Source organism: Caenorhabditis briggsae (genome assembly GCF_000004555.2).
Source record: "Caenorhabditis briggsae complete genome, chrX, whole genome shotgun sequence".
Taxonomy (NCBI): Eukaryota; Metazoa; Nematoda; class Chromadorea; order Rhabditida; family Rhabditidae; genus Caenorhabditis; species Caenorhabditis briggsae.
Window position 1 is genome coordinate 11,804,632 of NC_013491.2, and position 23,649 is coordinate 11,828,280.

Here is a 23,649-nt window from a genome sequence, read left to right on the forward strand (position 1 = left end):
AAAGCTTCTTCCAATTATGCAACCTATGGGTAGATTCTACACAATTTTTGCAGTTTTGTTCAATTTTTTTCAAATTCAGAAAATCCTGGAGAGATTCGTTCAAAGGATTTCTAATCGGTGGAATTGTAGCAGCCTCCTACGCATTCACTGCTGATGATTTGATTGATGCATTCTCATCAAACATGCTGCTGGGAGAAAACAAAAACTCCAAGAAAGTGCATCAAGAGGCTGACACGTTCTCTATATTTGTTTCCCATGGTCTCGGATTGGTTCTTTTTTGCCCCCTTTTTTTGAATTTTCTTCCTTTTCAACGGCGTTTTTTGGGATTTTCGGATTTTTTTTTTGAATTTTTTCGCAATAATATTCCGAAGATAGATAACTTTTAACACATTTTAATGCAATAAAAATTTTTGGTCGGAGTCCCCCTTTAATGTTTTTTTTTCATTTTTCTAGTCATTTTCTTTTTTTATCCAACATAGTGTTTTTGTTTATCTAAGCCTTGAATGTGTATATCTTTCGTCTCTTCCTGAAATATTGCATCTCTTATGATTTTGCCTGCTTATGAATAAGTCTTTCACCCATACATCTGCCTTACATGGACCCATCCAATTTTTGCATAATCTTCCTTTTTTCGAGAGTTCTTTGATCTTCATTGCATCTTATATCCGTTTTGTCCTCCTCCTTCTTCCTTTCCTCTCCTTTCTCCTTTGCTCCTTCTACTTTTCTAAACACATTTTCAGGTCTTTGCACAGCCTCCCGGTAGAGTGCAAAAACAGCGGAAATGTTGCTTGGTTTTAGAGAAAACGAATTCTTCCTCTATTTCTTCTTCTTCCACTTCTTCTTCTCCTTCCAATGCGATCTGACCCTTACACGTTATTCTCCTTCTCATTTCTCATCTCTCCGTATTCTTCCGCACCTTCTGTTTGATTTTTTTTGGTTTTATTCGCACCCGACTACTATCTATATGAGACTTAAATAACTGCAAACCTGACCCTCTGTTTAATTTCAAAGATTCATTCTCTCACGGCTTCATTTTCAATTAGATTCCTTGCCTTCTTTCGGAGAAGAGAATACAAAATGCACCAGAAAAAAGATAGCAGCTAATGTCTGCGGTCAACACTTCTCCAATGACCTTTGACACCGTTGACACTGCAGAGGGTCATCTCTTTTGCCTGCCCTCCTAACTCTCAACACAAAAAAAAAACTCATCACCAAAATTTTTTCTCTCACCTCTCCAACTCTATCTCTTTCTTCACACTGTGATTCGGTCATTCATATATTTCCCCTACTTTTATTTCTTTTTTCTTTGTGTTAGTTTCATCTTGTCAATCATCATCAGGTGTTGTTTCACTTGTTCCAATCTTTGTATGTGTTGAAAACAAAACCATTCAGATTCCAATCTTGTAAACACCAACACACCGCAAAAAACCTTTGAGACTGACGTTCGGTTGGATCTCAGTGTGTGTATGTTCTACACGACGTCCTTGCTTCCCTCTCATCTCGCTAATTCCACGATCTCATCTAATACGTTCTCTCTGTCTTGCAACAACACACTAGACGTGATAATACGGACGTCATGAGATTTTGGAAGAAATTTTCTTTTTCGATTTGTGTGGGAAACATCTCGTGAGTCTCGAGAGCATGTATCCAGGGGCAATTCTTCTCCCGATTTCTTAGCAGAGCTTGACTAAATGTCATTATATTTATACGTACACCTTCTGACAGCTAACACTCCCCTCGTGCTTTCGCTTCTTCTTTGCTTATATGATTTTCTTTCTTTGTACGTTTTTAACTGCTCAAAAAAGAGTACTCCTTGATCTTCCAGTCTTTCAAATCTCAAATGATGATCTGATGTATTTTTATCTCCATCATCTATCATCGTAAATCTCCTTCTTCCCTCTCCCCCTTTCTTTTCCATCCCTTCGTCCTACCAATGCTCACTTATACACACTCGTCCTCCTATGTCCCTTCTCTGTCCTTCGATCGATCATTCTAGACAATTGCACTGTGCATATCAACAGTCTCATTGTCCCTCCACACTCTCCCCTCTTTTTTCTCTCTCGCTCTTCCTTGCCCTCGTTGACCTGTGTCTCCTCTGGAAGAGAGCCAACGGACCATCGCTCGTTGTGTCTCTGTTTCTTCTTCCTCTTTTACGGTTTATCTGGTCGCGGACTGTCCACGGGCGGTCCCTAGAAGATGATGGCAGTCAAGGCACACCTACATTTTTTTCTGCATTTTGATATTCCGCTGACTCTGTTTTTGTTTATATTTTCCGGATCTTCTCCTGTTTTGTTTACACCACCTCTGCCTAAACAAACTATTCCTACCTCAAGCAAACTCTCAAACATAGCATATTCCAGGTAATCGTCGATCTCATGGTTATCTCAACGGGGCCATTTATCACTGGACGAATTGGAGAGTTAGATCTTGTGAGTCACATTTTTCCTGATTATTTAGTATTTTAAAAATTTTCAGATAAGAGCAGGATGGATTTTCATGCATCGCACGATGAGCGTGGAAGATACGCAACGATTCGAGCAGATGATCAACACACCTGCATTCTGCGTTAAGAAATTCGAGGAGATGTTTTTGCTCAGAAGAATTAATCCTTTCGCACCGAGTGAGTCGTTTTTCACATAGCTTTAGGTTGGAATTAGATGCCAAAACTGGACATGGAAACTTGAGATGTTTAGTACTAATTGAATTTTTCAGCCGAGGACCAACGCATCATGGTATTCAGCCATGCTGATTGTGCCTGTAAGAATGCTCAGGATGCTCGTGAAATCTCGGAAATGAAGAAGCAACTCGAGGAGTTCCTTGCCAAATGGGAGACCGTGTTCAAGCAGCTACCATCTGCTTCTCCAGAGGTTCTTCTTGAAATTGGTGATCTTAAGCAGCAGGTACTTTTGCCATTACAGTATCTGAAAATTGATTTGTAAATTTTAGACAACCGAACAGCTGAACAAAATGGAAAACGTTGAAAGTACAAAAGAAAAAACGGAGGAAGATGATACCAAGACGGAGGAAACAAAGGCCAATAAAGTCGTGGAAACTGCCCAGAATACTGTTGAAACTACCGAAGAAAAAGTTAAGGAAGTCACTGCAGTCAAGGAGAACAATGTTTGGGAGAAGAGAATCAAGGAGAAGGATGCCAAAATCAACAAAGTCAAGACTAATGAAACCAAAACTGATAAAGTTGAGGAGAAAAACAAGCAGCCAGTAGTGCTAAAGTCAGCTTCACTGCCGCCAAAGAAGGTGGAGAAAGTCACGCACCACGGAAATGCAGTCGCTGAGCAGTGCGTCTGGAATGTAGCTCATGTTTCTGGAAAGCCGACACAACCAAAGCCTCAGCAAGAGCAACATCAATCTCAACCGAAGCGTGTATGTGAAGTTTTCACACCATCCAAGCCACCTCCAAAGATAGTCAAACCAATAATTACTCAAGTCATAGTATCAAAACAACCCAAGCAAGCTCCAGAAGCCACAAACGCCATTGTTGAGTCGCGGATCTTGGTTAGTTTTGTGGTCACGGTTTCAAATCAACAAAATGTTCATTTTCAGGAGAAACATATTACTGTAGCATGCGCAGAGCAGAAGATAGACACTCCAATGACCGTTTGCACTGACATCAGCCCAGCAATCACTGAACACAGCAGATCTGCTGGAACACCAGATTCTGGAATGATCTCCGATATTTCGGAAGTCAAGGCAGCTGAGTCGGAAGTTGATAATGTTGAGAAGGAGGCTCCTGTGAAGCAGCTTGTGGGCCGTGACGCTAGAAGATACCGCCAGAAACTTCGTGAAGCCGAGAAAGCCGCGTTGGCGGACGTCGTGAAGGAGGAATCATCCGATGACGTAGCTCAGGATGGTTCATTGAAAGAAAACGTCGAGTCGGAAGTTGCCGAGCCCGAAAATACAGTGCCCACTGGTAAGGAAAGACGGCGACTGAAAGATAAGATGAGGAAGGAGAAGAAAGAACTGGAGAAGTTGGTAGGAAAGTTAGAGGAGTCAACAAAAGGATCGAAAGTGAAGACAGCTACAGAAGCAGTTACCTTTGCTAAATTTACCGTGACAGAAACAAAAACTCCAGAAACAACAGAAAGAAAAGAAGCGACTCCAGAAGCAACAGAAACGAATGCTCCAGAACCATCCAAGACGAAGAAGGCTAAAAAGGCCAAAAAGATCATAGAATCAACGGAAGCTATAGTGAATAAGGACAAGGCGGCCCAGAAAGCTGGAAAAACTCCAGTAGAAGAATTTGATGTTGTTCCAGAGGACCCTGATGTCAGCAAGCCTAAAAAGTCTACTCAGAATTTGGCAGAAAGAGATGAAAAGGTATACTACAGCTTCCCCACAGAAACTTATGTTTGAATTTTCAGGAGATTGTTGAAACTTCTGCTGATTTCCAAGTGCAAAAATTAAGCAAAAGCCAGAAGAGGCGAGTTAACAAGAAGGTCTCACAAGGTACGTATGTGGTCAACGACAACGGAGATCACTCGATCGAGTTGTTGCCTGGCGAGTACAAAATTGTACAACTTGATCAAGATCGCAACATTCAAGAGATTGATATCACTGGTGAGAAAGAAGATAACGTTGATCAGAAGACTGATGAGAAAAAACAAGTTGATAAACCAAAAAAGAAGAAGGTAGGTAGTCCTATCACATTGACAAAAGAAACAATATATTTTCAGCTCCAAAACTTCTACGTCGCCGGAAACTTGTCCAAGGAAATTCTGGACAACGGAAAATGGTTGGCTTATGTTATTGATGAGAAGAAACCGGGTAGCATTCCAAAGTTTGGAGAAGTGAGCACCGAAGAAGTCGCCGAGACCATCAAGCTGCTTGATTCGCAGATGGCTGTGAAGAACGCGACTCAGCCAGACGGATACGTTGACGATTTGGACTACAATTGCACGAAAAACTCTCGCCACGTCACAACAACAATAAAACAGATTATGCCAGAGTTGGATGCAAATTTGGTTCGAGAGAACTTTGCAAAGTTGATTGAAAACGTCGAGCCTGGATGCTACGCTGGACCAACTCAAGAGGAATTCGATACGCAGCCAGACTCTAGCGACTTGCAGTTACTCATTGAGTCCAATCCAGATGGTTTTAAGTTCCATACAGAGTGTGAGTTGATTTGCTAGCTGATTTTTTGGCAGAACTACTGGTTTCGTCGGATTGCTATAACAACATCAACAATTTAACATTGTGAAATCAACTATTTTTTTCAGTTGCCCGTCGAACATCGTCTCTGTTTCTTGGAAACCAGGAATTCCGAGATTTCTGCGTCAAATACTCCAACTCCAAATACGGTGGAAATGGTGAGCAAGATACTCCGAATAATTCGAAATTTTCCTTTTTTAGTGATCAGCTCGCTTATCAAGAAGTACATCGACACTAGAATAGTCTACCATTATGAAGTTTGTGCAGCAGGATTCAAGTTACAAATTCAAAATTATTGATTTACAGCGCTTCAAAAAGTTGGCCGATCGCGAAGCTCATCGAATCGCCAAATGCTGGACACGTGTGACTGACAACACTTCGTACGCATTGATGGTTATGTTATTTATCAACAACCCGACCTCCAACGTCGGATTTGATGACATCGAGCGTGTGCTCTTCCCTCCACGCGCTTGATTCAGTTTTTAGCTACGAAATTCGCATTTCTGTTACTTGTACCACTGATAAGAAATCTCTATAATTGTTATTATTTGTCAATTTTCCCCACCCTGACCTCTCATATTGAGAACAAATCTGCCTTACCCGATTCATATTTATTTATTTAATTTTTTTCATTGTAGCACAACAAAAATGTTCTCTCATGACATCGTCCCATTTCTTCCCATTTTTTGGTGTTTTGTCTCCGTGCTTTCTTTGTTTCCTCCTCTCTTCATTCCCTCTTCATGTGTTCCGTGAAAACTTTTCTCTGTCCACTTATTTTTTCCTCTCTATTGAAAGAGAGTCTCCAAAAAAAATCAAATGAAGTATTTCATTTAATTAGGAGAAAAAAAGAGATGTTATATAGATGAGAAGCGTGTATCGGATGAAAAATGCAATTATTCATTGCTGTAACCTCTCCACTCGCCGCAGTATTTGAATTTATTGCCGCTGCTTTTTGTGAGAGTTGCACAGGATAGAAAAAAAGAGAAATAAGTCCAAAAAAAACGGCATTGACGAATATGTCATCGGCGCTTCACCTTTTTTCGTTTTTTTTCTTTCGTCCTTTTTTTCCACACCATTGCTTTTGTGGCTAGCCTTTCTCTTTTCTTTGTCTTCGAAAAAACGTCTGGGAGTTCATCCTTTGGTGTAGATTAGTAGAAAAGACGTCATGTCTTGGCAAGGGCAAATAGGGGAGATATTATCATCCTTGTAGATCTCACCATAGAATTTCTCTATAAAAAGGAGGCCAAAAATTCATTACATGAAACCCGACTTTTCATTCAATCGCTTGTTTCCCATTCAATAGAATAGTGCTCTATTCTCATTTTAAGGGGTAGTGAATTTATTTGAAAAGAGCTGACCCATCTGCCCTGAAGCGTTTTGTGTTATTTGAGGCTTCTGTCAAACTAAGAGATTTTAGAGGATAAGAGAGTAGAAAAACTATGATTAAAGCTGAAAACCTCATTAAATCGTTTATGTGTTGAGATTTTTTCAGCCCTGAGTTCCCCATTATTCACTTTTCGATCCCGACCGGAAATCAGGTTTTTTTCGTTTTCTGGCAAATATTTAGTAGTCGGATGATCCTTTGAAGTCTTCTCAGCTCTTCACAATTTTTCAAATTATATTTCCATCAAATCTTTTTTGCTCTTACTGGTTTGAGCACACAAACCATAACCAAAAAATCTTCAAAGGTGCGGTCGAGTCAACCTCTCCCATGCATTCTTCAATTTACATAACACTCTGGGTCTACTTTTCTTCTTCCTCTATTGTTCTGCATATTGATTGATTGCACCAGCCACTTTTTCTCCCCTCCCCTGTCTAGTGTATTCCGAACGGATTCACTCTTGGTTGGGAGGTGATAGTGGTGAGTGACGACCTCTCTCCTTTCTCTTTACCTATCAACCTCTCGTAACATTTCAATTGCTAATAATTCGTATGACTTTTTTTTTGAAATGCATCTAATGTTCAAATTTCTGCAGAAAAAATGGCCGATGTGTCTACCGAGTGCTGCCTGTATTATCCCAACCAGTGCTCGAGAATCTTCGACGACATAATGAGCACTTTTGTGAGTTTGTTCTATTATTAAAATCATCAATAATCATGTTCCATCTTTCAGGAAGAGACTCTGGTCCCACTAGAGGTTGTTCCAGATTTTGAAGGCCTGTTTGAGCAGAAGTTGAGACGTATCAAGATGGCTGAACTGTTAAAGGAACCAACCGTTAGAGGAATCTTGGACAATTTGAAGAGTGCCAGAGAAGCCACTGAGAAGAAGATTTGCATAGAGATGGCAGCGGATGTTAACGAAGGCTGGAACTCTACTGATGATGCTTCAACATCATCGGAATCAGATTCGGAGGTGGTTAAATTGATGAAAGAGATGCATATTGACAAAAGAGCCGCCAGAGCACTCTCGCCGTTGGATACGTACATTCCGAACTTCAATTTGGAGAGAACCATGTTTGAGTGGTAAGCTCTATCAGCTATATTTTAGGGTAAAATCATTGTTCGTTTTAGGGGAACCGGTGGGCCATCTTCCAAACAGTATGAGTTGATGTCTTATATTGTCAAGCTGAAGAGAAAAGCTGCTAGAACTTGGTTTCTGGAAAGAGCATCTTGTTATAAGGCGGTTAGTCTTTTTTCTGTGTAGTCAGATTCATAAAATCTACTTTTTTAGTTCCGCGGGAATCAAATGAGCTGGACACACAGCGATGAAGATGTTATGAATGGATTTGAGTTGAACAAGCGTGAGGAGGACTTTCTCATTGCATCCTTTCTTCCGAATGAGGGCTCAGTTGTGAGTTTGACATATAAAATGTTATGTGACTGATAATGTCAAATCCTTACAGATTGCTAGCGACAAACATTGTCACGTGGACGGTCCGTCTCTCGGAAAAGCATTTCTCGGATTAGATTTTCTCACCAAGCGAAATGAGGCATTCAAAGCGTTTGTTGCGAAGACAATGGCAATCGATCCGCTTAGTAAGTTTGCGTGATAAGAAAAAGTAACCGAGTGAGTATTGTTCAGTTCGTGAGCGCCTCGCTTCAAACTATCTCTACAAACGTATGATCGAAGTTAGTTCGTTATTCCACACAACCAAGGAGCTGAAATACAACTACATTCGCATTGCATGGGAGAGAAAATTCAGCCACATGGACGACTACGTCATCTGCCTGATCCTATTCATCAGAGATAAGACCACCAATATTACATGGGAAGAAGTGGAAGAAATTATCTATCCGAAGGCTAAGGAGATTATACGCGCTGGCTTCAAGTTGTCCTTCGACTCGGAATTGAAGAATTTGGATCAAATTCGCGCTGATGTTCCGAAGAGTTGTTGATCCATGTGTTCTTGCCAATGATTCTAACTTATATCAAGTTCATACACTGTATGTTTGTTTCGGTTCCCATTCAGGAGTCATTTTAGGTGCTGAAACTCTGATATGGTTTTTAAACACGGACTCTAGATCTGAAGTTTGTTGTTAGAGTTTCCTTGTTCCCTAGGCTTCTTTACTCTACTTCCTCATTCACTAGCATTTTCTGTAGCTTAAGTCACCTGCTCTTCTTGTTGTTTTCTTTTCCCCAGTAATCCTCTTTCAGTGATCTCGTTTCTTCCCAACACTTCCACTCTTTTGGTCAATCTTTAGCCTTTAATTTTTGTTGAATTGTCATCCTGGTATTTCTCACCTGAAAATTTCAAGATCTAAGTTTCACTTCAAAAGTACCTGCATTTTGTTTACTATAATTTATTTATTCACCGAGCCAAATAAAAATGATGTATGCTGAAAGAAGAACAAGTTCTGATCTTATGTTTTTTGTTCTTAAATGTGATTATCGGGGGAGATAGTTAATCATAATTAATGTTTACGGGAATTAAAATGGTGAATTGTTGGGGTAAAGTGCATGAAAAAGAGTACACGGGAGAGAGAGAGAGAGAGAGAGAGAGAGAGAGAGAGGTGATAATGCAAGATTCTAGATGCGAAGATGTTGCGCAATTGCCTTGTCAATGTCCTCGTCGTATCCAACCAGTTCGAGCAGGTAGACCTGCTCCAGAATCCAGCACCTAAGTGAGTCGATGGGAAGAGTACACGCGTAATTGTAAATGACTAGCAAGTTGATTGGCATGAAAGTTTCAGCGATCAGCAGCGAGAGGAACTTCTCGAGGACAGTTTTATGAAGGCCATCACTTGCCAGGAACTCCTGAAAAAGAGAATAGTGCATTCATATTAGGATAGTATTTTTACCTTGCGGAGGTTTTTGATGGTAGAATGAAAATCCGTGCGAGACTCCACATCGGTTTCTGAAACAACACTTCGTTTATTGTTATTACAACTTTGAAATTCTCACTTCTCATGTTGAGAAAGTCTTCAAAGTTCAGATAATCGTAGTGGGCTACCATGTCATAGGCTTTTTGAGCCAATCGAGCGAACGCCGGAATCTTCTCAGAAGCATAAAAGGCTAGCCAAGTCTCCAGGAACTTTCCTCTACGGGTGCCGTTTGCATCGTCTCTCTCCAAGTACTGGTTGATGCGCTTCAGGATATCTGGGTCCACAGTTGGAGCGTCGATGAGTTCCATGAGCAGTGAGTTTTCTGAAATATAAAGTTTACTGGAACTCCTTCACAGCATCAATATAACTCACTCATTTGGAATTCAACGGTTGGTTCAGCGTTGAGATTCATAGCTTCGAGATTCTGGGCAACTCGCTGCATCTCTGTAAACAACGAAGGTGTGAGAAAAACCTAGTAACACAAGTTTCTCGCGTGTGAAAAAAAGAGAAGAAAAATGATCAAAATTCATGTTTACGAGAAAAGTAAGAAACTGAATCAAACCGGTTGCCCCCTCATTACTCGGTTTGAAGATGGAGTACGGCAGAAAAAGGGGCGGAGACGAAGGGGGAATAAGTTAGATCTTGGGAGAATATATCATCGAAAACAATCTAAACGATAAACAAGTGTGGAAAAAACCGAATGTATTCTCTTTTTTCGGGTCGGATATGTATGCGGCACTATCAAATGATTGACAAGGATGATAGCTAAGAAAAGAAGATAATCCGTTTTTTCACAATTGTTTGCACCCCCCTCTCCATGCCAAGAAACGTCAGAGAAGGGTTTCTCAAAAAACGAATTAGTGGATGCATGTTGCAAACGAATCTCAAATATCTAAGATCGAAAATCGAATCGATTTTCAAATGGCTGGGGAAGTGAGGGGGGGGGTTAAGATTTTAGGGATAAATGGAACAAAATATTCGGTTGGCATTTGAAAAAATGAACGTGAGAGAAGGGAAGTGTGATAAGTTCATGTTGAATTTGATAAGGCTTGATTCAGTTTGATCAGTTTGCAAGTGTTCTAGTTTGATACTGATATACCAAGCTCCTCATTTTTCACAGACCGCACCGGAAATCCTGAACTTTGAAATTTTGAACTTCAACATTTTGAATAAGAAAGAGTATCAACCACAACTGGAGTTCCGATCACAGGAACTGAGTTGGAAGGTTTCTCTTCACAAAAGGCTTAAGAGCCGGAAAGAAATTTCAAATTTGATCAGTTGGAAAGGTTATTCAAGTGCAATCAGTTGTCCTCCACAAAAGTGCACCTTTTTGACCCCGAACGTGATGCCGCCGCGCAATGAGAGAAGAGAGTGGCGTCGCCATGAAAGGGTACACCGGCCTAAGACACACACATTTACTTCTTTCTCTTCTTTCTCTTCATATGCTTCTTACTTTGGCGGCCGTTTGAAAACGCCAAGGTGGCCTAGATATGGCAGGGGTTTGAAAATGTAAAAAAACAAGACAAAAAGTTAGGATAGGTTTGGGTTGAGTGTGTGGAAAAATCGAATGACGAAATGAGTTCGGTCATAAGATTAGTTGTACTATAAAAAACTTAAAGGCGCACACGCAGGTGTTGCACTGGTTGAATTCTGTAAACTGCAGTATCGGAGAGAAAGCGATAGCTCAGAATCAAAGACATAAGACACGTCTCAACATTTTAATCAGTGAATACTGGATTCTGAAATACAATGTTTTTAACTAAATTTATTGAATCGGATTACAAAAATCTTCCAGGAATCTAAAACATTGTTTTCAGACATATATTGAAGTTTTGGAATGACAATTCTAAGATTTTTTCAGAATAGTGTAGTTGCTAATCCGCAAGCAAACAAGTGTGGTTCTTTGGAGAATTCTGTGAAAGCTAATCTGAAATTCGATTTGAGAAAGAGAAAACTGAAAGGAAGGGAAATTTGGATAAAAAATTACAGGAGGTCTGAACACCAAAATCTGAAAAAAATTCCTAAAAAAGAGAAATTTGGAACTAGGAATTTGCAAATGTTTATATTTAAGTTGACGACCAATCTGAAAATCCACAAGCATAATTCGACACCTTGAAAACATTGATTTTAATGAAAATTTCAGGTTGCGTTAAGAATTGCATATCTAGACAATTCTGAAAACTTTACAATCAGATAGACATTTGTTGTAATCGTCTTCAGTACCAAAAACCGCGTTTTTAGGGCAGAAACAGCAATTTCGAAGACGAAGATTTCGAAAACGAAGACCAAGATTTCACACTTCCAGAACGTCTTAAAACATGAAGTTTGTTGTGTTATACTGAGAATCTAATTGAATTTCATATTTCAGACACTTTCTCAATCCAATTTTCTACACTTGCTATTCTCAGATTTGATAAACTCATAAATTCTAGAAAACTCTACTCCGACGAAGGACCAGACCTGTCATGAACCATTTTCATTTTGTTGAGCGGCATAAGGTTTGACAGGTTCTCCATAAAATTTTTTCAGAAGTTTTCAAATCAAAGATCTAGCTATCTTGGAGATTAACATTGTCTAGGTTTTTCTTTCTTAAAAACAATAGAATAAGATCATCATTTTCATTTTCAGTCATTTTTCCCAGTTCCATTTTTATTATATTTATCACTCTTCCTCAAGTGGATCCACCTCGTCTTATATCATCTTTTTTTTCTCCGAAAAATGGCTGGTAAGAAAAAGAACAAGGAAGATAGAATTTGAAATGTTCTGTGTATGAAGGACAACCAATATAAAGAGAGGGACGTCCATTGAGCCAACGAAATGAGATTCGGGTCGTAGTGCCCTTTCTTCATCAAGTACGAATTGTGTTAACGACTCTTGAGAGCCTAAATTATGTCTTGTGCATTTCAGCTTCTAGTTTGAAAAGCTCGTTTTTTGCATCTCTCCATCCCTTTTTGCTTTTCTTTGAAAAAGCATTCCGCTTCACAAAATCTGTTTCACCTTAAAATGTTCAAATCTCGTCTTGCAGAAAACATTAAGATAAGCTTTTAAACATTTCCTTATTTTTCAATTCCCCCCCCCCCCCCCCCAAAATTTGAAGGTTTCCATGAATTGAGATTTGTGAATTATCCAATTTGCAATTTTTAATAATTCTTTTCTCTATCCCAATTTTTTCTGCACAATTTTTAAACTAGCAGATGAATGTCAAAAAGTCGACACTTATGCTATTCTCACCCACGAATATTTCCGAGTGGGAGAGGTGTGGCTTCTTTTTTGCTCTTTTTTCTGCTATCGTTTTTTTCCCGCACCCGCACTTCTCACCTCCCCCTCTCAATCCACTTTTCCAGCCCATTGGTGGAGATCATAGTTTGCATGTATGCATGTTTCCGTATCAGTGTGTGCCAAGAGAGACACCTCGAGCTCCCACACCTAGGTCTTATTCAAATAAAGAGGGCGGAAAGTATTTAGTTTTGGAGTGAAGCGCTCGTATTTCATTCTTATCCCCTTGATCTGTCTTTATCAAATCCAAATCCTCGAGATGGCTCAACTTTCGCTGATATTTCCGATTTTTTTTCAGAGGATGACTGGCCGTTTCTGAGTAATGGCTTTTGTTATATCATTCTTATCCCTTTTTTCCAAACGCCACTTTTTGCAAATGGCACTGTGTTCTCCCTATTCTCTGTTCCCAATATACCTCATCAATGACTGATTAAAAGGACGGCTACTAGATCTTATCTATTGGATCAACCCATCCGAAAGTTACCTGTTACTCTCAATCTTTGGAAAGTAATCTAATAGGTCAGACTATTTTTTGCGACCCGGTGGATTGCCGGTAATATATAGAGTTCATTCTCCAATTTCCTCTAAATTGGCGTTTTCCCTCTCAACTCGTTGCTCGGACCAATTTCATTCTTTTCTCTATCCTCCAACGCCTCGTATCCAATTTATTCCTTCTTTTTCTCTTCATTTCAGTTTTTAGGTCCGTTCTCCTCAATTGCGGGGGCTTTTTTTCTGTTTCTCACTTTTATGTGCTTCAGGGGAGAGCAAATCGGCCAAAAAAAAAATACCACAAACACAGGGATGCTAGCCTCATCTCGATTCTTCAGCCATGACCCAGAGGTGAGGTATTAGAAGAACTTTGCTCTTCTCAATCAACACATTCATCTCGTTTTTTAAGCTGGCAGCCATTTTCGATGAACCAGTCACCAAACGCTATGGTGTTGTGGAGTATGAGGAGAAGCCATACAAGGGTTTCTACAGACAGGAACTTCTTAAAATCTACATGAGGTATGTGTGTAGAGTTTGGTCACGAGAAAAACAAGAGACACATTTCAATCTAATTTTGTGTGTTTAGAAGAAACTATCCAACAGCCACGATGCGATCAGATCTTGTCGACAGTATGAATACAAGAATGAAATTTACAAATCCTGCCTACTTCCAACATCCACAGTAAGTTTCTCACGTTGTTTACTTCTAATCAAATACTTTTCAACTCGTGTAAACATGAATTAAAATGATTCTACCTTTTTTGGTCGATGATCTCAAGAAGTTGTTTGAAAGTTTAAAAGAGAAACAGAAAGTTTGGTTTCTCACGTCAATTTTCTTCTCATCAGATTGCTATTAGACTTATTCACATCTCCTGATTAGTTCAATTTTTCGAGCACAAATTCCACAAAAAGAAAAAGCTAACAAGAATGTAGCCTTGCTTAAAACCCCTACGTGCATCCGAATGACATTCAGATACTTGAATTCACTTTTTTTAAAAAAAAGCACACACACAAGAGCTATTCACCGGAAATGTGATATTCTGTTTCACTAAAATGTCGAATCGGGAATAATTTTGCAATAATTTGTGCAAAACTTAATTCAAGAAAAGGGACTGGTTTTTTTTGCAGGCAGGTGTGATTTGTCACGTTTGCAACACAAAGTTTAGAAAATGAAGAGAAACTAGAAAGTGTGAAAGTACCGGCATAGAAAAAAGAACTGAAGAAAAACCTCATAAACTGAGTTTTTATGAAATTCCTAAGGTTTAGAGGATTTTTGAGTTTCAGAAAATTCAAAGACAAAATTGGAATTTCCCAAAGAATAACCATTTTTTTCGTAGTTTGCATTACGTGGGTTCATAGGTTCGCGAAATTCAAAACTACCGTAAAGGCACTAAAAGAAACCCACCCTATACGTGCACTTCGAGTCCAATTATCTCGATTATTTTGGAAGATATTGGAAAATGGTAAACTGATAAAATGTTTATCATGATATAACTACAATTTATTTGTTTATCAATGTTTGAAATCTTTCATGGCTATCGAGATAATTGAGCTCAAAGTGCACGTATATGGTAAGTTTCTATTCGAGCGCTCATCTCGGTTGCCATGAAAGATTTCAAAAATTGTGAAACTAATTAAATGCTAGTGATATTATGATCGACATTTCATCAGTTGATCACTTTCCGATACCTTCCAAAATGATTGAGATAATTGAGCTCAAAGTGGATGTATTGGGTAGGCTTCTATTAGAGAATTTTCAGAACTTGATTCTCATCGAAATTTGATATTTTATGGTTGAAAATTTTTTTTACTTACAGAAAATTAGGACAATTATTTTTTTCAAATTTTCTGAAACTCCACTCTTCTATCTTTCCACTTTTCTCTTCAGTTTTTTCAGAAGATTCCTGGAAACATTCCTCCTTCTGTTCACCTCTTTTTTTAGTATACAGGATTAATTGTTGTGAATATATTTATTATCTCCTTGGCTGATTCACAAAGTATTTATTCTCAGAGTCGACAAGAAAGAAAACACCGAGAAAGCTCTTGAGTACCTACAGTATCTCGAAACCTCAAAACGCTTTGTCTCCTACTCCATTCGTGCCAAAGATAGTTCTGAATACAGACGTACGTTTGATTAGAAGATTTTCTCTCATCTACTTTCTTTTTCCAGATATTATTGAACGTATGCGCGATTCCTTGAAGTGCTGGCTCGAAGAGCTCAACGAGGTGGAATAAAAATAAATTAGCCATATTCATATTCAATCTTTTCTAGATAAATACAAAAGCGGACCATATCCATTTCCTGAACGAGATGTTGTTTGTCAGGAATCTCCAGAGCTATCCTCTCCCAAAAAGATGGATTGTACTTCTTGCTTACTACCACAATATGCCAGAGTACGAGCGTCTCTTGGCAGCGCTCCGTGTGATAACCGAGTACGATGGAGATCGTGCTCCGAAATTCGAAGCAGATATGTTCGAGTTATAAATCTCCACCTGACTTGATTCCAGTGATCCCTTTTACTTTTCGACAACGCTCCTCCTCACAAAAATATAAATATTCTCGTACACATGCACCCAAAACTTTTCCAAACGTTTATTCCTTGGTGTATGATTTTCAAAGTTTGACGTCATCAGCACTTATTTTGTATCAATTTCCTATATCAGTATACATTTTTTGCCCAATACTTTGTGATTCCTCCACTTTCTCCTCCCCTTTTCAATTCAAAATTCCAATTTCCTGTGGTCTATGGTTGATTGAAAGAATGTCGAACTTTGTGTCCAGAATAAAAAATCTATTTTCATTTATCAAGTTACCAGGCAAACCCAATTAGGGAAACATCATTTATGTTTTGAAAGGGACCGCTAAAACGACCCAAAAATAGAGAGATAACACCTGAAAAGATAAAGACCACAAAAACACCGTTGTACGAGACATACCAAATTTATTCACCTTTTCTTATTCACCCAGCACGAAAAAGGAGCAACAAGAAACATAATTTAGGAGAAGAATTTCATCCCCAAACCGGGCGCGTCCTTGGTCGTTTCGCGACAATTTTCCAGTAGTTTTTTCTTTCTCTTTTCTATTTTTATCCTAGACTACTTTTTTTCTGCCAAAAGTAGTCTTCGAGTCCAGGTGTCTACCAAGTTTGGTCGTTGATTTTTCGAACTACTTCCCTTTGCAACTTATCAAGTGTCAGAGAAAGTTCTGCGTGTTTCCAAGAATATCAAAAGAGACCTTAGGGTGTACCCATTATCATTAATGTTTTGGTTTGATACTTTCAGTCGTTTGTCTACACTGTGTAATCAACAAAAAAACCTTAGTTCATCGCGACCCGCCTAAGTTTCCGTGCGGGGCGTCAACACACCTCTTTTTTTATATTCCAGGAGAGCGAACCACAAATGCGTTCTTTTCGTTCCTCTCTCGCCTTTTCCGATTTTCGCTTCATCTTTCTGTTCATGTCCATAAATACGTTTTTCTTTCTCTCTCCCCGCGTGTTTTTTCCCCGAACTAAATCATTTAATAGCATGACGAAATTCAAAGAATATTTTTCTATGTGTCCAACCAGATCCACCTTCTGTCTTCTCTATCTTTGTCCGTCTGCCAAACCAAAACACATGAATTTTCGAATTCGGAGATTTTGAAGATTAGAAACACGAGGTGCAAAGGTTCAGGTAGTCCGGCTGAGAGGGGTTTCGGAAGCAAGCAACGCTTCGATTTAAACATATTATAATATACAATTTCGTTCATTTGTGTGCACCTTCCTTTTCATCCTGGAGGTCTCATTTTCTTTCTGCCCATCTGTTAGTAGGTGTCCTTTCTTGTAACCATTTTTCTTTATATTGGCACACTGAAAATACGGAAGCACATAAAAGCATATGATTTTTTCGCTTTTATATGAATAATTTTTTCCCGTTCTTTTATGTCCAAAGAAACCATTTTTTGCTTGCCCTTTTTGTCTTTTTTCTCAAAATATTGAAGACGCACGTTTTCAGCTCTTCTCGCTCCGTTTTTGTAGCCATCTATACGATTTTCATGAGGTTTGTAGACTATTATTCAATGTATTCTCTTGAAAAAAGCCCATTTGTAGTTCCCCACTGAGAAGGAAGAGAAGATCCGACACTAATTTAATGGAGGGGCTATCGGATGAATCAACTTCGGAACCTATTCCTAGAATTCTTGTGAAATTCCCTTCTGCTATGGAGGAACAGTATCCACCACCACCAACACCACTTAATGAAGGGTTTCTTCGTGCGGACCTCCTCGAAATGACCGATATGCCAAGGTACTGGACTTCTGTGCACCACTTAGGAACTGGGTAAAACTTTCACTTTTGAAAATATTCTACTTTTCAATTTAAGCGCATTTGGAGAAATTCATTTGGTCCATTCTGATCGTCCGGATGCTCAACAAACCAAAATTTTACACTCTGAATTTGTTGTTAAAATTCTGAAATTTCCTTTGAGCGAGTTGGTTAATGTTGTCAGGGAAGTGGAAATGCATCGGATATGTCGGGACCATCAAAATGTTCTTTTTGCCGGTGTCACATATTGTCAGCCTTTTAAGGAAGGATATAGAGTACAAGTGAGTGTAATAATTGAAAATTTGGTATTAGTTTGAAACACAAGAACACTGTAGAAGGTTTCCGGATTACAAAATAAAAACAAATTACAAGTCCAGAAATCAAGAACACCGCTCTAAAGATGTATCACTTTCAGATGTGCCTTGAATATGCAGCTCTTGGAGATTTATCACTGTTTGCTAACAAAAAGAAAGAAGAGCGTCATATTGGATACGTGCTCAAGGAGGTTGTTTAATTTTTTTATCTTCATGCTCACGTCCAATTTTAAAGGTAATATACGGACTATCCTACATCCACGAAAAAGACATTGTTCATGGTGACCTCAGTGTGCGGAATGTTCTAGTCACACACAAAGGAGTGATCAAGCTTTGTATGTTATTTTTGGCTCTTTCTATTCAGACTCATGCTAAAAACGTTTTCAGCTGACTTCGGCATGGCTGACAATTTCAAAAATACAACACGTCCAAGAAAAGGTCTTATCAAAGGGACGCCGGGATTCGTAAGTTGAGTTTCGTGTGATTTCTGTCATATACGTTTCATTCAGATTGCCCCGGAAGTAATGGATATGAAAAGTTATGATAACAAGGCTGATATGTGGAGTCTTGGAATATTTGCTTTATTTTTATTGACCGGAGGGAATCCATTCAAACTAGGACTAATTTTTAATTTACAATCGGTTAGATTTCTAAAAATTTTGAATCATTCATTAATGTTGAAATTTCAGTACCGTAATTTGTTATCTCAACATTTCTATCCGGATCTCAATAGATTGTTGCTATCATATAACTTTAAGGTATAGAGCGATAAGTATTAAAATCTTTTAAAAATGATTTTCCAGAGCTTTATGTCCGATTTGAAACACTACGATCCGGATGAGAGGTGTGATGCATTTGAGATTCTGTCAGAACCAATCCTTCACGAATGTTGCACATCTAGAGAGTTCATGGAGCTCTACAGTCAGATGAGAATGTCTAATGGAAGAACATTTCCATATGCTGAACAATCGGAAGTTCTCGTTGTTCCAGTTACTCGGGAGTGAACATTTTGTGGCATCTAAATTGTTTTTTCTTGCTTTTTCTGGTACCCTTCATATTTGTATATCTGAAAAAAGATTATGTTTGAAGAAATAGTAGGAAAAATATAAACTTACTTTCAAAACTCGAAGTCTGAGAAAATTCCGCAGTTGGTGGTTGTCTTCTCTCCGTGTCCTTCTTCTGTGTTCTTTTACGACTTTCAGTCATTTGAAAACTTTGAAAACTAACTATCCTTCTTCATGGTTTGTCTTCATAGTTACAACCAAACGACAGTTAAGACTAATGATAATAATCTCTTTCTCAAAATGGGACGTATACTTTTTTGCGCATTCCTTCCTTCTGTGTTGTGTACCAGATGAAGAAAGAGAAAAAAGAAAAATACATACACAGGTCACATTACAATTCGAATGGAGAAGAGAACACAAAATAGTGTATCTGTTCTTTTTACCAAACATGTACTCTTGCCTCCAGTTCATCAAATGTTGTCTTTTGTTCGTTTCACAAGAAGAATATGCTAATTGGTTTCTATGTTCTCCCAGGCTTGTTTTTTGTCCATCAATCAAAAATGTAACCCGATGTTCCTAAATATGGATTTGTCATATTTCAATATACTCCAAAATTCAAATCTTCCACCCCATAATTAGACTCCACCATAAAACGGAAGAATCAATAGAAATGTGGTACTCTTTTCTCTGCCATCTTTAGAGTGTTTATTTCTTCTTTCGCGATTGGTTTCTTTTTTCTGCAGTTCCCTTTTTTCGTGATTCACCAGTTTTCTTCACTATTTTGTACCAAAACAAATACGTTTTCAGGCACTATAATGTCATTTTCTGGGACTTCCTTTGGTTTGTCCTTAACAACCGCTCTGAATGCCATAAATCACGCGAATGATAAGAGAGCAACGGAGGAAGTAGCTAGTGATGAAGGATTAGTATTTACAATGGAAGATGTTTGTCAAGAATTGGAACAGTTAAAAACCCAGGTTTCTTTTTCCAGTGTACGGTTCTCTTATAGATTAGGACTAATCACAAGTTTAAGTGGTGATTTAGGCATTTAGAGCTTTGATATTTCCTCCTAGAAACCAACTCGTTATCTTATCAGTCACAATGTGTTGACCACGAAAATACGTCTGTAGCCATCGGCAGACGTTTTGTAGACTGTGGAGAGTGGAACTTTACGATAACAATGAAGTCACAAACCGGTATCTAAAATTGTTTCCGGAATCATAATGATAGTTCAAAGTGGTCAACACTGAAACTTTGACATCAAGAGTTATGCTGGTAAAGTTTTGGACAAGAAATACGAATGGCCGTGGCCGAAGAACCGCACACCACAAACTATCGTAATTAAAAATACATTCATTTTCGGGATTTATTTTTTCAATTTCCGCTCGTTTTCAGTCGATTGTCAAAATGATCTATCTTGGGACTTTTCTGGAGGAAAATAAACAAAAGCCGACTAAAACAGTGAAAAAACGAGAAAATAAATCATGAAAATATAATTACCGACAAGTTACGGTGTTTGTTCGGCCACGGGCACAGGCATTTTTCGTCCACAGCTCCGGTGCTCCGGTTTTTTGCACCAGCATATCAGTCATCAAAATCATAATTTTCAGGTAAAAATTGTGACGAATAGAAAACCCACATCCGGTACCGGTGCCAAATTTAAAGCAGCCAAATTGTATGAGATGGTGAGTTTTCAGAAAAGTATCAGACTTTATTTGTTTTCTTATTCAGAAAAAGAACGGGAAAGGTGTAGGAAAACTAGACGATCCCTTCGCCAGTCACGTGTCGTCCCTGAATCCATGGTCGTATTACAACCGAGATGCCAAATTCATGATTCATAATAAGAAAATGAAGAAACTATCAGATGATGGTAGCATAGAGGATTTTCTCGAATCTTTTAGTAAACTTTTTCAGATGTCATCCAACTAGCTCACTTTGAAATTGGAAAACGCATAGCATATCATAAAGAGGTTAGTTTTCAAAAAATTGAAGATAAATGTTGAAAAAAGAATTTCAGAGATGCGAGAACAACGAGAACCGAATGCATGTTCATTTTCGGCACAAACTTCAAGAGCTCAAAAATCGAGTCGATAGATCAAGAGCAATCGTTCTTACTTTCGTGGTCCGAAGTCATAAAGAGGACGAGATTGAAGTTCTGGAACGAAAATTGTTTCCGTTTTCCACACGATTGTTACTGTCAATGGATTAGGAAGAAAATCACGAAACTGTCTTGTACAATCTCCTCTTTATAATCATTATTGTTCATTACCAATAATTAGTTCTAATTTTTTTCGGTGTACAATTCTTCACTAAAAAACCTGTGAGCTGCCAATCGTATGAAAAAATTCCACGGTTTCAAAAAACTGAAGCAAACCAAGTTTAGAAGGATGTTCGAAATTCAACGTTTTGGACTTTGAAATTCCCCATTTTTTGCTCATTTCCACTTGCTCTGATAATCCCGTTCCCACATGTAGCTGAAAACTTAACTTTTTTCGAAAAAAGCCCGGAAACCTCCCAAAACACGTTCGGATTATCGTATTTACTCTAATAGAATTTTCTCCAAACTTTCAACTTTGAGCTAAATTATCTCGAAAACTGTGAAAGATATCGAAAATGTATCAACTGATGAAGTGTTGCTGAAACTGTGATAAATAATTTATGTATTGACAAAGTTTTCATATATCCTACAGGAATAGAGATAATTGAGTTTAAATTTGACGATTTGGGTGAGCTTTCATCAGAAGAGACATTAATTTAAACAAAATGTCATTTTTTCGAATTCCGTTTGATTTCTTCCTGGTCCCTTTTTCTTCCAAATAAATGTTTCAATATTTTTCCATTTGTGATTTCTAACTCCTCCTGTTCTATGTGGACGATGCCTCCTGCGAAATCTCGTCCCTTTCTCATTAAAAGTTCTCACTCGAGTGCTCCCCGAAAAAGCTATTTGCCTGAGTAAGCTCGAGTCAGATGAAATTTGATGTATTCCACAAAAAGGAATACGAGCATGGGGACGCACAACCAAAGTAATAAATCTAAGGAGTGCGTATCTTAGAATCTAGTGTCATGAAAAAAAAGCTGGGTGGACTAACAAAGTTTATGATTGACGGTGCTTTTTCTTAAATTTTGCTTGTTCATGTGGTTAGTTAACAGCTTCAAAATTTGGATTAGTATTGATTCACGATGTCTCATATAGTTAAGACTACAATGTTTAAATTACCAAACATTGTCTGTTTTAATAGTTGCACTTTGTGTGTCTCTAAGAAAATGTGAGGTAGTTAGTAGTACTGAAACTGTAGATGATAGTTGGGTGTTTCTCAAAATCTAAAAGAATGGGGACTAATTATTTGTGTCGTTTCTATACTAGTTTTTTTTTGTTTACGTCTTTTTTTTATTGTCTTACAGTAGTTGATGCTATCCATCTAGCAGCGGCGGAAATCTCACACACACACATCATGAAAGCTCGCATGAAATTTCCTGTCCGATACATCTACGGAGCACCCCTAGCAATTATTCTTACGAAGGAGTCATAAGAAAAATGGGTCGCTTCCTAATGTTCTTCAGCTGTCACACATCCGAACGCTTCCTGCCAAAAAAAACCTTGCGTCTTTGGCGCAGATGCTCAAATTCCCTCCTTTTTTGTTCTCTCTTTCATCTGTCGCATTTGCATTTTGAACCATTTACCACCCACGTAATTGTCTTTCTATTCGCTCAACAAACTTTTCATGGTCAGAACCATCATTACCGTTTTTTCTGCTCTTTATTATACTTCCACTTCCATAAAGTACAACATTCTCATGATATATATTCGTCCATGAACACTTGTCTACCTCCATGCTCGCATCATTTTTCTCTCCCCCCCCCCCCACTTTGGTTTGAGGGGTCTAAGAAGTAAAATGCGTCGTCGGATAATAGAAAGTGAAAATGGTGAAGTCGGTGGTTTCCATTCTCGTAAATTCGGTGTCATTAGTCCAACATGAGCTTCTTTTACTGCTCTACGTTTGACTTGATTTTGTGAAAAGCGCATTTCTCGTGACGAGTGTCAAAACGACGATTTTTTAAAACGAATTTCATCATATTTATTTCCAGTAGAATTCACAAAAAAGGGAAAATTAATAAGGAAACTTGCCATTCATTTTGTTGAAGTCTGAAGTTATGAAGTCACAATTTTCAAAAAGTCGAGTTGAATTTCCAAACTGATTGAGGTCACAACCGCGACACACTAGTATACAAAATTGTTTATTCGAGCTCGAATATGTCAATTTTCCAGTTTCTTCATTTTTCTTTCTGAACAACGGTATTTCAAAAAAGTCCTGATTCTTCAGTAGAAGCTTCGACTAACAACAACCAAAAATTTTATACGATTTTCCTTAATTTTAGTTCCAATGAACTCAAAATGTGTTTTGAAACCTATTCATTTCAGATTTGTTGTTTAAAACTATATTTTGAATTTTCTAGTAATTGAATAGTCCGCGAAAAAATATATTTGTCAGAATTTAGGTGGCTAGATTGTTTGGGATGGTTGCTTGGACTTCTAACTCTCCTCATTAGTGTTCCCATTCCGAATGGAAAAGAAAATTATACCCCTACTTTTATCAATCTTCATCTAGGCTAATTATTTCATATTTCTTTCTGAAGTCTCTAGCCATCATAATACAAATTTTTACATTTACTTCTTCCTTCCCTCATTTCGCAACGCTTCTGTTTTCCCGGGTTACTGTAGTTTCGGGCCATCTCTCTGTGTTCCTTACCAGCCGATTCATTTTCGACGACCTCTCTCGCTCATTCGAATCAGCTCACGCATACGAAACAATCAGCCTTTCTGTGTGCGGGCGCAAC

The 23,649-nt window shown here is 38.4% G+C and overlaps 6 protein-coding genes across 6 annotated transcripts in view; 5 read left to right on the forward strand and 1 right to left on the reverse strand.

Moving 5' to 3' along the window:
• Positions 1-5,640, forward strand: part of CBG05043 — a gene marked incomplete at both ends in the record, with an annotated part of 5,903 nt that extends 263 nt beyond the window's left edge. The window contains 11 exons of the mRNA XM_002644823.1: positions 80-215; positions 2,361-2,429; positions 2,476-2,620; positions 2,713-2,900; positions 2,947-3,513; positions 3,562-4,335; positions 4,380-4,646; positions 4,692-5,130; positions 5,235-5,324; positions 5,368-5,423; positions 5,473-5,640. Coding sequence (XP_002644869.1) covers positions 80-215; positions 2,361-2,429; positions 2,476-2,620; positions 2,713-2,900; positions 2,947-3,513; positions 3,562-4,335; positions 4,380-4,646; positions 4,692-5,130; positions 5,235-5,324; positions 5,368-5,423; positions 5,473-5,640 — 2,899 coding nt within the window. The remainder of the gene's footprint in view (positions 1-79; positions 216-2,360; positions 2,430-2,475; positions 2,621-2,712; positions 2,901-2,946; positions 3,514-3,561; positions 4,336-4,379; positions 4,647-4,691; positions 5,131-5,234; positions 5,325-5,367; positions 5,424-5,472) is intronic.
• A 1,507-nt stretch (positions 5,641-7,147) lies between these two features.
• CBG27758 lies at positions 7,148-8,502 on the forward strand (the record flags this gene model as incomplete). The annotated part of the gene is made up of 6 exons (XM_045239828.1): positions 7,148-7,228; positions 7,280-7,629; positions 7,678-7,789; positions 7,838-7,957; positions 8,010-8,142; positions 8,189-8,502. 6 exons carry the CDS (start codon positions 7,148-7,150, stop codon positions 8,500-8,502), a joined length of 1,110 nt encoding a protein of 369 aa, XP_045098382.1.
• A 631-nt stretch (positions 8,503-9,133) lies between these two features.
• CBG05045 lies at positions 9,134-9,871 on the reverse strand (the record flags this gene model as incomplete). Its single annotated transcript, XM_002644824.1, has 4 exons — positions 9,134-9,361; positions 9,406-9,461; positions 9,509-9,751; positions 9,802-9,871. 4 exons carry the CDS (start codon positions 9,869-9,871, stop codon positions 9,134-9,136), a joined length of 597 nt encoding a protein of 198 aa, XP_002644870.1.
• Positions 9,872-13,506: 3,635 nt separating this feature from the next.
• CBG05046 lies at positions 13,507-15,679 on the forward strand (the record flags this gene model as incomplete). The annotated part of the gene is made up of 6 exons (XM_002644825.1): positions 13,507-13,545; positions 13,604-13,713; positions 13,781-13,876; positions 15,206-15,318; positions 15,365-15,420; positions 15,467-15,679. 6 exons carry the CDS (start codon positions 13,507-13,509, stop codon positions 15,677-15,679), a joined length of 627 nt encoding a protein of 208 aa, XP_002644871.1.
• A 1,643-nt stretch (positions 15,680-17,322) lies between these two features.
• CBG27759 lies at positions 17,323-18,813 on the forward strand (the record flags this gene model as incomplete). Its single annotated transcript, XM_045239829.1, has 8 exons — positions 17,323-17,510; positions 17,554-17,776; positions 17,911-18,000; positions 18,045-18,144; positions 18,197-18,273; positions 18,319-18,450; positions 18,499-18,567; positions 18,613-18,813. 8 exons carry the CDS (start codon positions 17,323-17,325, stop codon positions 18,811-18,813), a joined length of 1,080 nt encoding a protein of 359 aa, XP_045098383.1.
• Positions 18,814-19,628: 815 nt separating this feature from the next.
• On the forward strand, positions 19,629-21,022 carry CBG27760 (the record flags this gene model as incomplete). Its single annotated transcript, XM_045239830.1, has 5 exons — positions 19,629-19,790; positions 20,424-20,498; positions 20,545-20,683; positions 20,728-20,783; positions 20,831-21,022. The coding sequence occupies 5 exons, from the start codon at positions 19,629-19,631 to the stop codon at positions 21,020-21,022; spliced, it is 624 nt and encodes a 207-aa protein (XP_045098384.1).
• Between the last annotated feature and the right edge of the window lie 2,627 nt (positions 21,023-23,649).